This window comes from Clarias gariepinus, chromosome 22 (assembly GCF_024256425.1).
Source record: "Clarias gariepinus isolate MV-2021 ecotype Netherlands chromosome 22, CGAR_prim_01v2, whole genome shotgun sequence".
Taxonomy (NCBI): Eukaryota; Metazoa; Chordata; class Actinopteri; order Siluriformes; family Clariidae; genus Clarias; species Clarias gariepinus.
In genome coordinates this window covers 857,251-870,166 of record NC_071121.1, presented here as the reverse complement: position 1 = coordinate 870,166, position 12,916 = coordinate 857,251, and the positions used below count along the sequence as shown (strand labels likewise).

At 35.8% G+C, this 12,916-nt stretch overlaps 1 protein-coding gene across 1 annotated transcript in view; it reads left to right on the top strand.

The window, feature by feature from the left end:
• Positions 1–4,341: 4,341 nt before the first annotated feature.
• Positions 4,342–12,916, top strand: part of nup210 (nucleoporin 210) — a 32,295-nt gene continuing 23,720 nt past the window's right edge. The window contains exons 1-12 of the mRNA XM_053481902.1: positions 4,342–4,506; positions 4,877–5,066; positions 5,323–5,459; positions 5,538–5,669; positions 8,028–8,124; positions 8,253–8,403; positions 9,198–9,330; positions 9,418–9,576; positions 9,869–9,937; positions 10,772–10,878; positions 11,098–11,238; positions 12,060–12,197. Of these exons, the coding sequence (XP_053337877.1) occupies positions 4,903–5,066; positions 5,323–5,459; positions 5,538–5,669; positions 8,028–8,124; positions 8,253–8,403; positions 9,198–9,330; positions 9,418–9,576; positions 9,869–9,937; positions 10,772–10,878; positions 11,098–11,238; positions 12,060–12,197 (1,428 nt within the window). The 5' untranslated portion in view covers positions 4,342–4,506; positions 4,877–4,902. The remainder of the gene's footprint in view (positions 4,507–4,876; positions 5,067–5,322; positions 5,460–5,537; positions 5,670–8,027; positions 8,125–8,252; positions 8,404–9,197; positions 9,331–9,417; positions 9,577–9,868; positions 9,938–10,771; positions 10,879–11,097; positions 11,239–12,059; positions 12,198–12,916) is intronic.

The window sequence follows — 12,916 nt, the reverse complement described above, 5'->3', positions numbered from 1 at the left end:
CAGTCATATGAATGGAAACATCGGATAACTGCTCCATGTATTTCTGAGAGAATGCTGAGTGAGATTATCTCACTGTTTCTTTTTTTTTTGGTCATTTTGAAGTCAGCTTTGTTTGGATTTAAAACTTGAGGCAGGTTTGTGGAAAATAAGAAAAGGCAGTAAATTATTCAGCGCTTGCTCCAGCTCCTCAACCATGAGGTTAGCTCTTACATCAGGGCCTCGTGAGTCATGAGTGTTTCACTGACCTGTGTCATTTTATAGCTTTCCAACATCTTACATCATGTTTTACACACACACACACACACACACTCTTAAACACATGTATACAACAGCCCAGGACCCGTCCAGGGAAGGTTCCCGTCCAGTTTGTAACCCATTTGCTTGTGGAAATAAATAATTACAGATGAGTTAAAAAAAAGAGCTTAGTTATTCCACTAGGGGGCAAAATTGAGTAAAAAATAAACTTAAGCATCTTTAACTTGGCAACTCACAAAAGATGCCAAAGTGGGCATGTGGGCATTAGAGCCGGACCAAAGAGCAGTGGGAGAGGGGGCACTGGTCTGATGGATCATGCAAGGAAAGACAAGGCAAGTTAATTTGTATAGCACATTTCATTTTTTATACACAATGGTAATTCAAAGTACTTTACATAAAAGAGAAGAAAAGAATTATAAAAAGAAATAGAAAATAATAGCACTAAAACTTTTTAAATTATTTAAATTTGATTTAAAATAAAAATAAAAACAGTTCATAATGATGCTTTTAAAACTACTTAAAATTTGATTTAGAAACAGTTAAAAATATAAAGTAAACATAAAATACAGTGCAGTCAGTTCGGACGTAGCACAGTGCTCATTCAATAAATGCACAGCTAAACAGATGAGTTTTAAGTCTAGATTTAAATGTGACTAATGTTTTAGCACATCTGATCTCTTCTGGACGCTGGTTCCAACTGCGGGCAGCATGAAGGCTAAAGCCAACTCCCCTTGTTTTGTGTGAACCCTTGGTATTACTAACTGACTCGATCGTAACGATCTGAGTGGTCTGTTAGGGTTATATTCAGTGATCATATCTGTAATGTATTTAGGTCCCAGGCCATTAAGTGATTTATAAACGAGTAAAAGTACTTTCAAATCTATCCTAAATGTTACAGGAAGCCAGTGTAAGGACCTGGGGACTGGTGTGATGTGATCAGATTTTCTGGTTTTAGTCAGAATCCTGGCAGCAGTGTTCTGGATGAGCTGCAGGTGTCTAATGGTCTTCTTGGGAAGGCCGGTGAGGAGACCATTACAATAATCCACCCTGCTGGTGATAAAGGCATGGACAAGTTCCTCCAAGTCTTGATTGGAAACAAAACATCTAATTCTAGCAATGTTTTAAGATGATAGTATGCTGATTTAGTTACTGCTTTGACATGACTACTAAAACTAAGGTCGGTCTCCAGAATCACCCCAAGATTCTTGACTTGATTTTTTTTGTTTTTGACCCCTAGAGTGAAGGTATGCATTCACCTTCAGAGCTTCATCTTTGTTTCCAAATGCAATGACCTCAGTTTTCTCCTTGTTTAACTAAAGAAAATTTTGGCACATCCAACCGTTAATTTTATCAATGCATTGGCAGAGGGCAAGCAGGAGGGGGCAGTGTGATACTCTGGGTGATGTTCTCCTGGAAAACTTTTTAGGCAAAAACAGAAAGATCTTGAAGAGAAGGTGCTGACATGTAACTGGCCTCTAAATTCATTTTTGTCTCACTCAGCATTGGTTATGTTCCAAAATCCTTTAAATTAGCCATTATCAAACCAATAATTAAGAAACCTGACCTCGACCCCTGTCAGCTGTCCAGTTACAGGCCAATATCAAACCTCCCCTTTATCTCTAAGATTCTGGAAAAGATAGTAGCGGAGCAGCTATGCTCATATCTACATAGAAATGGCATACATGAACTGTATCAGTCAGGATTTAGGCCTCATCACAGTACAGAGACAGCACTCGTTAAAGTAGTAAATGACCTCCTGTTGGCCTCTGATCAGGGTTGTGTAACTATGCTTGTATTACTCGACCTCAGTGCAGCTTTTGAGGCCATTGATCATGGGATTCTTCTTCACAGATTAGAAAATGTAGTAGGAATTAAGGGTACAGCCCTCTCCTGGCTCAGATCCTACTTGACCGATCGTTATCAGTATGTAGACTTAAATGGTGATTATTCTGCAGGTTCTCTAATGGAGTTTGGTGTTCCGCAGGGTTCAGTTTTAGGTCCACTGCTTTTTTCCCTTTACATGCTTCCTCTGGGCAACATAATCCGTAAGCATGGTATTAGTTTTCATTGTTATTCTGATGACACAGTTATCTGTCTCAGCAAAACCAGATGAGAAAAACCATCTTACTAAAGTTGAGCAATGTGTGCAGGACATAAGAAATTGGATGCTAATTAACTTCCTTCTTAACTTACTTCTACAGAAGTTCTAGTCATAGGACCGCATTCAGCTAGAAGTAAGATTTTAGATCACACTGTAACTTTAGATGGCCTTTCTGTTCTATCAAGTGCAACAGTAAAAGACCTCGGTGTGATTACAGATTCCAGCCTTTTCTTTGAAGCTCATGTAGATAATACATCATTTGATTTATACACATTCACAAATTAAATTGAAAGAGTAGCAAGAACAAAAGTCACTGTTTAAAGTAAGCCATAAGAAGTCCCATTTGCAGTTTGTGACAGGCCATGTGGGGACACTGGTCAGATTGGACATTTTGGCCTAAATGCGAAACACTATGTGTGGTGGAAAACTAACACTGTGCATGGTGGTGACAGCATCATGTCGTGGAGACGCTTTTGTTCCGCAGGAACAGGGAAGCTGATCAGGGGTGATGGGAAGATAGATGGAGCAAAATACAAAGGAAAAAAACCTGTTAAAGACTGCAAAAGACTTGAGACTGGGGCGGAGCTTCACCTTCCAGCAGGACAACGACTCTAAACAAGCCAGAGCTACACTGGAAGGGTTCAAAACCATTATTTTCTTACACTTATTTTCTAACGTATTTCTTTTATTACAGTATATTTTTTTTGTACAGCATATTTTACTAGTTAATTTTATTCTTAACGTATTTCTTTTATTCATATTTATTTTCTTATGTATAAGCTTTTATTTTTTAAGGTCACTGGCAGTCGTATAAGCATTTCACTGCATATCGTACTGTGTATGACTGCGTATGTGACAAATAAAATTTGAATTTGAATTTAAAAATTAAAGCATATCCATGTGTTAGAATAGACCAGTCAAAATCCAACTGAGAATCTGTGACAAGATTTGAAAATTGCTGTTCACAGTCGCTCTCCATCTGATCTAACTGAGCTTGAGCTATTTTGCAAAGAAGAACGGGAACCTGCAGCTGTAATTGCAGTGAATTGCATGCCACACTTTTCAGATTTAAATTTGTAAAGGAAAAAAATAAAACCATTTATTATTTTCCTTCCACTTCACAATTAGTGCCACTTTGTGTTTGTCTATCACATAAAATCCCAATAAAATACATTTACGTTTGTGGTTGTATTGTGACACAATGTGGAAAAGTTCAAGGGGTGTAAATACTTTGGAACTGTAGGTAATAATAATAATATTATAAATAATACACGTAATTTTTAATACAAACTTCATACAATAAGTCTATAAAAAACCTTTTGTTGATATACTAGAAATAATTTATGACCAAAAAAGCTGCAAAATAAAATTTCTAAAAAAATTATAGTTGAAAAGCGGCCATTATTATTATTATTATTGTTGTTGTTGTTGTTTTTGTTGTTGATAATGATGTTGACTTTTTTTTACCTACACTATGTATTATTTTAAACATATTTAAACATTTCCATTGTGCTTTTACACAGCAGCAGTTTGAGGCAGTTAGAGCTACAAATAATAAAACAACTGCTGGTTTAGTTAATCATTTCTTACAGAGTATTTATTATCACATCCAGAAAGATAAGAGCGTTAATTTGTGAAAAAACACACAATAAATACCTGGATTCATTCAATAATGAACATGAAGTTAAATTAATTATTTAGTATTTTTTATATATAAATTTAAAGATTCAGACAGCAGTTTAGAAATTGGCATAACATGTACAATTATTAATATTTTTAAATAATCGAGACTTTCAAAAAAAAAACAAGATATTTGTCTTCAGTGAAGGAAAAGCGAAACTAAAATCATCCGCGTAAAATTATCATTTAAAAAAAGGGGGCTTTGTCTCTTTAAGACAGGAAACCGGAAGTGTCTCAAATCTCCACCACTTTCTGTAGTTCATCCAGTATATAGGGCGCACGCGATAACTGGTTTTATACATGCATTTCAAGGCACTAGGCGCCATTTTGAAAAACAGCCTCGGTTTGAATGACGGCCTACATTTCCCAGGATGCACCGCAGCCCGTTTTGTGGTCGGCACGCAGCGCGATGGCGGGTAGTTCCGTGCGACTCCTGTGGTAAAGAAGAGTGTGTGAGAGAGAGAGAGTGTGTATGTCATTCATTTTTTTACTAAATAAAACCGTGTCGTTAGGTGTGTGTAGTTGCTGAGGTAAATGTGCTTTTATAATCGTGAGGTAATTAGTTATCCCTGTGAATAACGTTCTAAAGCGCGCGCGTACGAGAGTGTGTCCGTTAAAAGTCACGCTGAGGGCTGCACGAGCGATGAGTGCGCGCACATGGGGGTCACTCTTATACTTCAGAGATTTTTTCCCCTTATTTGTGTTGCTTTTTAAATGTATTTATTTATTTCATCTAATTGAAATTAAACTTTTTTCTTTATTATTATCTCTCCCCTTCTGAGTGTTGTACATCAGTGACCTGAATTATTCCTCTCTCTCTCTCTCTCTCTCTCTCCTCAGACTGAAGTGAATGAAACTGACACCTGATGGCAGAACTCGGCTTCCGGTCTGTAGTCCTGCTGCTGCTCCTGACTTCCTGTTGGTCTTCTGGTCATGCTGCTAAACTCAATGTCCCCAAAGTCCTGCTCCCTCTGGCCAGGAGCACCAAGATCAACTTCACCCTGGAGACCACTGAAGGATGCTACAGATGGTAAAGATGGAGGAAATGACGTCATGAACAATAGCGTGACATCATTAATAAGTGGTCCAGGTTTATGTTAGTAGTGTTATTATGTTAGTACCTGTGAGCTGAGGTGTCTGGCTGTGTAAGCATGTGGGCCGCACCTCACACACTGATCATGAACTTATGTACCGAATACACATCAGAATCATTACTAATGAAAGGTTTCTGCATTTGTACAGTCTTTAAAGCCTCTGTGTGTTTGTGTGTGTTTGCGCGTGCACAGGTCATCAAACAGACCCGAGGTGGCGAGAGTCGAAGCCCTAGACATAGACGAGCGTCAGTGTTCTCACAGAGCCTTACTTCAGGCTAGCTCCACTCAGCACTCGCGCCTCACCAGTATTATTCAAGCCGAGGACGTCGGTGAGGAAGCACTTTCTACTCACATATAGCCTGTTTATTTTAAACAAATTCACTCATAACCGTCTTGCCGTGTTTTAGTGACGGGGCACGTGTTACGCTGCGACGCCATCGTGGACGTCATCAGCGAGATCCAGATCGTCTCCACCACACGAGAGCTGCACCTGGAGGACTCGCCCCTTGCACTGACTATACATGCGCTGGATTCAGAAGGTGGGGGCAGAAACTTTCACACACACATGAATTAAATTTAAACACAGAAATGAGTCTGAGGGCTTTCTCTTTTTTTAAATAAATTGTTTATGCAGATAATTTAACCTTTTTGTTTGGCGTGCGTAAATAAATTATCTTACCTGCATAACAGGTGTTTTAGAAACAGGAAGTAAAAAAAAGAAAAAATCACAAAAAAATGCAGAAACGTGTAGAGACAGGAAGCTTCTGTAAACACATACATTTCAACAACTCCATGTCAGATCTTAACAAAGGTTCATGTTACTCACAGTATTTATAACACACATATATTATTTATTTTCTAACTTTTTATTATGCTTTACTTTTCTCTCTTTCTGTCTCCTTATCCCCCCGTTATTAAATTAAATCCCACTTTGCTTTTTGAGTAAAATTTGATTTGCCTGTGCGTTTGTTAGTGCAATACTCAGCTGAATTCACTGTTTATCAGTTTCTTTCACCTGGCCGAAAGTGTGCCTGAGGTTCTCGTTGTGTGACTGCTCCGAGGGGAAATTCCAGAAGGAAATCTCTTTCAAAGGTGCAAAGGTGAAGCTATTTCCTTAAAACCTGGTCATTGTGAAGCGAGGAGTAGTAACTGCTGCCTTATCTGCTGTACCTGCCCTGTCTGTCCCACTCCTCACCAGCCCCACATACATGGGTTTCTCCCTGGTTTCTCTCTGGTCTAATCTCTATCCTTACCGCTGCCATAGTCCAGATTAATGTCCGTGTCAACAAGCTAGGCTTTCTCTCGATATCAAGGTAAGGTGTCTCATTGTCCACTTGTCCTTGTGTCGTTCCTCGTGTTCTTTAAACACAGCATTTAAAGAAGCAGGAGCATGGTGAGGCTCTTGACAGGTTATTAAAATCAGACTCATCCCGCTCAGAATCCACCTCAAGGGCGCCCAAACATGACGCCCAAACGTTCTGTGTTCTGTAGACAAAACAGCCCGTAAAAGAACAGGTGAAAGCTGAGGGTGAACAGATTCAGTGTGTGAGTGTGTGTCTCAGACCCCAGTGTCTGTAATAAACACCAGTAAGTCTACAGCAGTGCTTCAGTGATTTATCACCATGTTCATATTACTTACTTACACACGTGTGGAACAGCACCTGCTCACAGAAACACGTCTTTAAAAGTGTGACCTGAAGCAAGTGTTTTTCAAGCCTTGCGGAGTGTGTATGTGTGTGTGTGGAATGTGTATGAGCTTGTGTGTGACAGTGATGGGAATTTACTGCACTGCTGGTTTTACACAGTGTGTGTGTTTGAGAGAGAGGGAGAGGAAACACAATGTAATATAGGCTTAAAATAACACTTAAACACCTACAAGCAGTACGTTACATAATCACATACACACCTAAACCTGTTTAGCCAGTCAGGTATGTGTGTGTCTGTGTGTTCGCGATGGGGGGCGGTTGAGGTGCACCCATTAAAGACCTGTGTGTGTTCAGATTAAATTAAAGAAGGCAAAGTTTAAAGTGATTTGATAATAAAAATGTTAAAATGATTTCCAGCATCTTTCTGAGGTACTCTAGACAGATCTCTCTTTTTAAATAATGCAGTTTATGACATCTAAATGTTTGTCATGGTTAATATCATAAAATAAAATAAAAAATTAATTTATTTTGGGGGAATATATATATATATATATATATATATATATATATATATATATATTGATAATTATGAAATTTCACTTTTCAGAAACTTTTAATTAAATATTTTAAAACCTATTTTACATAATTACAAATGTAACTTTTCTTATAAAAATTATAAATGATTGTTTGAATAATGTTAACAGCCAAATTTACTTAGCCTGCTGATTTGATAATTTAATGTTAAATCTTTTTAAAAATACACTTTGTAATGTTCTTATATTACATGTGAAATATTATTATAACATTATCAAAAGTTTTAAGGAGCTGCTGACTTTATTTATAAGCCTATAGAAAGTTCTTAGTAATTACTTATTATTTAGTAAATCTTTAATTAACGATTATGTTGATTTTGTTTTTAAAGGGTATATTTTTCAGCTTATATATTAAAAATCTTTTTATTACATATTTTTTGCTTAACTTTTAAAATGTCAAAAATGTCCACATATAAAAAGTACACCTGTTACAGTATATATTGCAAAGACTTATAGGTATTTATTAATTTCTACTCTTAATCATGGCATGTGAGCAGGGAGCATAGGAGACCTTTAAGCAGCTCAGCAGTGTATCAGTGCTGCGTAGTGTGTGGTGTAGTGTAGTGTGTGATGATCTGATGTTGTCCAGGCGTTTCCTCACAGGGCTGTTTGTTCTGAGTGTATTTGTTTGTAAATGAACCTGATGATGTTTGTGCAGGAAACACGTTCAGTACGCTGGCAGGTCTGTTGTTTGACTGGAGCCTCGTGAAGGGCACGGAAACGGTCGTGTTCCCCGATTCACACAGCTCCTTACGGTAAAAATACAGACACTCTCACACACATGTCCTTACACACGCATTAACTCCAATCTTCATCTACATGCTTCAGATGTTCCCGATTAGTCTCTAATTATGATAAATGATTTATATCCCCGCCCCCCCAGGGTCCTGAAGTTCTCAGAGTCGACCTACAAGCCGCCAACCTACATCTCAGAGATGGAGAGAGTGGGAAAGCAAGGAGATATCATCCTGGTGTCTGGGATTAAAACTGGCCATGCAAAACTTAAAGCTAAACTCCTGGAGCCTCTGTACACGGTACGGAGAAGCGGGACTCTTTTCTCCAAAATTTCAGCTCATATTCAGTCATGTCTTCATTTAGGGAAGATAAATGGTGAATAGTAGATGCCTTTTTTTTGAGCGCACAGTTTAATTCAGAATGATATAGAGGTGTTTTGATAAAATTTCATCTGTACAGTGAGATAAGCTTTCTGTCTCAATTAAACTGTGTTAATCTAAATATTAATAAGTATAAAATGAATATTTATGAGTCTGTAATAGGGCTGCATGATTAGTTAAAAAAACATGATCTTGATTAATGTTCTCATTTCTGAATGTCTGATAAAATAATAATAATGAAATAAACTAATGTGTCCACATAAGTATTGTAGTTGGCTTCCCTGGGGAATCAAACCCAGACCCTGGAGGTGCAAGGGGACAGGGCTAACCGCTATGCCACCGTGCCGCTAATTATATTCTTAATAAGTGAATAATAATTATCAGAAGTGCTACTCTGCGTTTCATTTCATATATAAATTAAAGAGTGATGAAAAGAATGTGGACAAATTATTATTATAATCTTCCTGGATGTTTTTTTTTATTTGCTGGTACGATGCTGAGAAGGTTGCAGATGGTCAGCTTATCATTTAATTCTATTTTAATCATTGTTAATAAACTCTGTTAGTTTCTGTTAGTTCTGGAAATACAGTAAATAAACCGATTTGATACAGAGCAGTATACAGTACAGCTCCTCTTTTTCTCTGTGAATTTGCCACCTTCTCCCTTTCTGATTTTCTCCTTTGGTTCCTCTGATGTTCCCCTGTGTTTTACAGCATGTTGGAGCTGCTGAGGTGCGACTGCTGATTCTGGACAACGTCATGCTGAATCCTGCCTACGACGTCTACCTGCTCGCCGGATCCTCCATCAAGTACAGGGTGCAGAAAATCCGCCAAGGGAAGATCACAGGTTTGTGTTAGAGATGAGCTCCAGCGGAGTGTTTAAAGGCCATGCTGATGTTCCATGATGATGTTTGATGTTTGCTCCGTCTCACAGAGCTCTCCATGCCGTGTGATCAGTACGAGCTCCAAGTGAAGAACAGTGTTGTTGCTCCTGGAGGAGATTTGTTGTCTCCAGTGGCCGAGCTCGAACCCAGCACCTCCAAGGTCTATGCCCTTCAGCACGGACAAACCAAGGTCGTCCTGGATTACAAGAGTATCCTTCACAGCCTACATGTTTTTGGTCCAGTGTTAGGGGTGTTCCTTTATTTTGTGAATTCACTGACTGTTACATGCCTAATTTGCTATCTAAGCACTTTTTTTATGTTAAAATCTGTATAAAACCTTTTAAACATTGCATTTTTACATTTATCTTTACAGTTATTACAGTTTGACTGAAGTAGTTTGACTACTGTTATGTGATGTCACTTTATTTAAACCGCTGTAGCGTTTGTCAGGTTGTTTAGATGTTAATGTGACACACTGATCAACCTTAACTCAGTGTGGAGCTGTGGACATGAAGGGCGCGTCCCGGCTTCCTAACGGCACGTTGTACGTGGTGGAACCCGGATACCTCAGTTAGTAAAACATGTTATTTTTACTGTCCTAATTTGTACAGTATATTCATTTTAACAGTTTACAGTAATACATTTAAAAATAAATGTTTGTGCTAAAGACTGACTTTAACATTAAGATTTTTGTGCATTTATTCGAAATCTTGTTTCTAATCCATACTTGTTCATATTACACAGTTTATGTAATTATTACAAATGTTTTTTTTTTTTGTGGATAAATGCTTTTTTTAAAAAAAGGGCTTTAGATTTATATACTCCATCAAATTTATTTTTCTTTATATTGTACTGATCCCATGTCAAACTTGGTTTAATATTTATTTTTTTAAATTCTGTATATTTCAAAATGCAGTATAAATTTATATGCGAAAAAAGGGAAAGTAAGTCATTTAGAAATGCATCTTAAAGTTTTTAGGTAATTCCAAATTTTATCTTTTATCCTGTAAACCACACCATGTGACAAAATTTTATTATTTCAGTAGATAAAATAAATGATAGCCACATGATATTTTTCAAAATGAAACATCATATTTCTTTATTATTGAAAGATGTTGATCCTCATTATTTTAGTCTGATCAGAACATTTAAAATTAAATTTTTTGGAACAATCTGACTCTTTGTTTGTTATATATATATATATATATATATATATATATATATATTTTTTTTTTTATGTATATATTGTTCTCATTTTTCCCCTTTTATTTTCTTTCTATTGTTATTACAATAAAGCATTGTTTGCAATTTTGAAGTTCTTTCATATTTACATTTTGGTGCCTTGGTTTTGATTTTGTAATATTGTTTTTGGATTTTATTTAAAATTTTTATGTCCTGTGTTAGTGTTTAAGATAAAGCCCGGAGAACATTGGGTTCTGGAGACTGGAAGAACCTACGAGATATCCATCGAAGTGTTCGACAAATCCAGCAACAAGATTTATCTCTCTGATGTAAGTAAAATTTATTTTTATCAATTGACACCCTATTGGTTTTAGAGGCTGTTAAGATGGTAAAAAAAAAAAAATTATGAAAATATTTTCCCTTCCAATCCAAAATGTCTTGCATATCAATAACATGCCTATTTTTAGACACGGGAGTTACTATTAGCTGTATTACTTTTATATATTTTTTTAATGCCTTTACTTTTTACACTTGTGTTCTTCTAACAGAACATCCGGATAGAACCCACCTTCCCTGAAGAGTTCTTTCAGGTTCTGGAGTCGTCTCTAAATGGATCGTACCACCGTGTGAGAGCGCTGAAGAACGGACAGACGGTCATCAAGGGGTTGCTGAGGGCAGTGGTTGATCGGGTGTGTATTTATGTATGTGTGTTAGGGCTGCACGATATTAGGAAAATATGCGATATGCAATATTGTTGTTGTATATTGCGATAACAATATTTCTTGCGATATAACATTTCCCTAGAGAAATGCATTTTTTATTATTATTGGCTATTTTTTAAAAATCATTTATATATGTAATGATCATACTAAAATGTACAGGTAATAGATAATCGTCTGATGTAATTAAATCAAATTTAGGCTAAAAAGAAACTATATGTCAAGGAAGTTGCAAATATTTAGACTTCAAAACACTATGAATGACTTAAAACCCTCATCAGATATTCTGATTTCTGGTTTGCCGTTACCATAGACCTGCCAACACAATATGAATTACTTTTGAACCATACTTTTTATTTACTTGTAATCATACACCCATCAAGAGTGTCTTAAAACAAGACTATCTTTTAAACAAAATATTTCCTTTGGCTTGCCTGTTTTTTTTTTTTTTTTTTTCGTTTTTTTAAATAAAAATAAACATTATTAAACAAAAATTAAATAAGAAAATACTATTAAGTATAAAGATATAAGTATAAAGATATAAGCGGGTATAAAGATAGTAAGGGCTCATCTGATTGGTCAAATTTGGACAAACAAATGCTTGGCACATAAATTAAATTTCATTCATCACAACTCTTTGTGATACACATATCGCGTATACCATTATCCCGATGACGATCATTTTTTGATATATCGTGCAGCCCTAATGTGTGTGTATGTACGGTTTGTGTGTGTGTGTGTGTGTGTGTGTGTGTCAGTCTAATCCACTTTTTTCCCTCTTTTGTTCTCAGAGAGGAACGGAACATTTACTTCCTGTTCCAGTCAGGAACGAACAGGAAGTCGAAATCTACGACCCCATTGTCCTCAATCCCTCCATCCTCACGTTTCCATGGCAACCGAAAGAAGGAGCGTATCAGTACACTATCAAGGTACGCTCCGAAATTAGTTTTTATTGAACTTAATTCCTCATGTAACAGATTAGAGTTCAGATTGATTTATGATTGTAGAGTTCAGATGGGACTAAATAATTATTCCTGTTTATTCAGTTAACCGTGTTTTTCTTAAATATTATAATTGTAAATAATAACTACATATTCAAGCAATGCTAAAAATAAAAATATTCAACAGAAAATAACAAGATCCAAGATTGTAAAAAATAAAATTTTATTAAAAAAAGACATTTTATAAGCATAAATGAATAAAGAATTGAGTTAAGTAATGTTTTACAAATATTTTTTTTACAATTTGAAGAGATTTTAGAAACCAACATTTCATTTATAATAATACAATTCAAAGTTGATGTTTAATCATTATTATATATTGTTTTTAAGATTTTAATTATTAATAGTTATTTTAAAATATTATAAATACCACATGACTAAATTCTGATAGTTCTGGCTTTTATATAATAATTATTACTTTTCTTTTTAATGTTTTACACTTTTAATATTTATATACTTTTCATATTTTGATTAATATAATATTATTGAATAAAACAATTTTGTAAAATTATGCTTTAATTGTAATTCCAGTACTTCAGAAAATGCTAATATTAACCTCTGCGCATGTTTATCAAGCTATTAAAATATATATACGTATATCTAGTCAGCATTAAATTTAGTATTCAAATATTTATACAAGTTTTTCT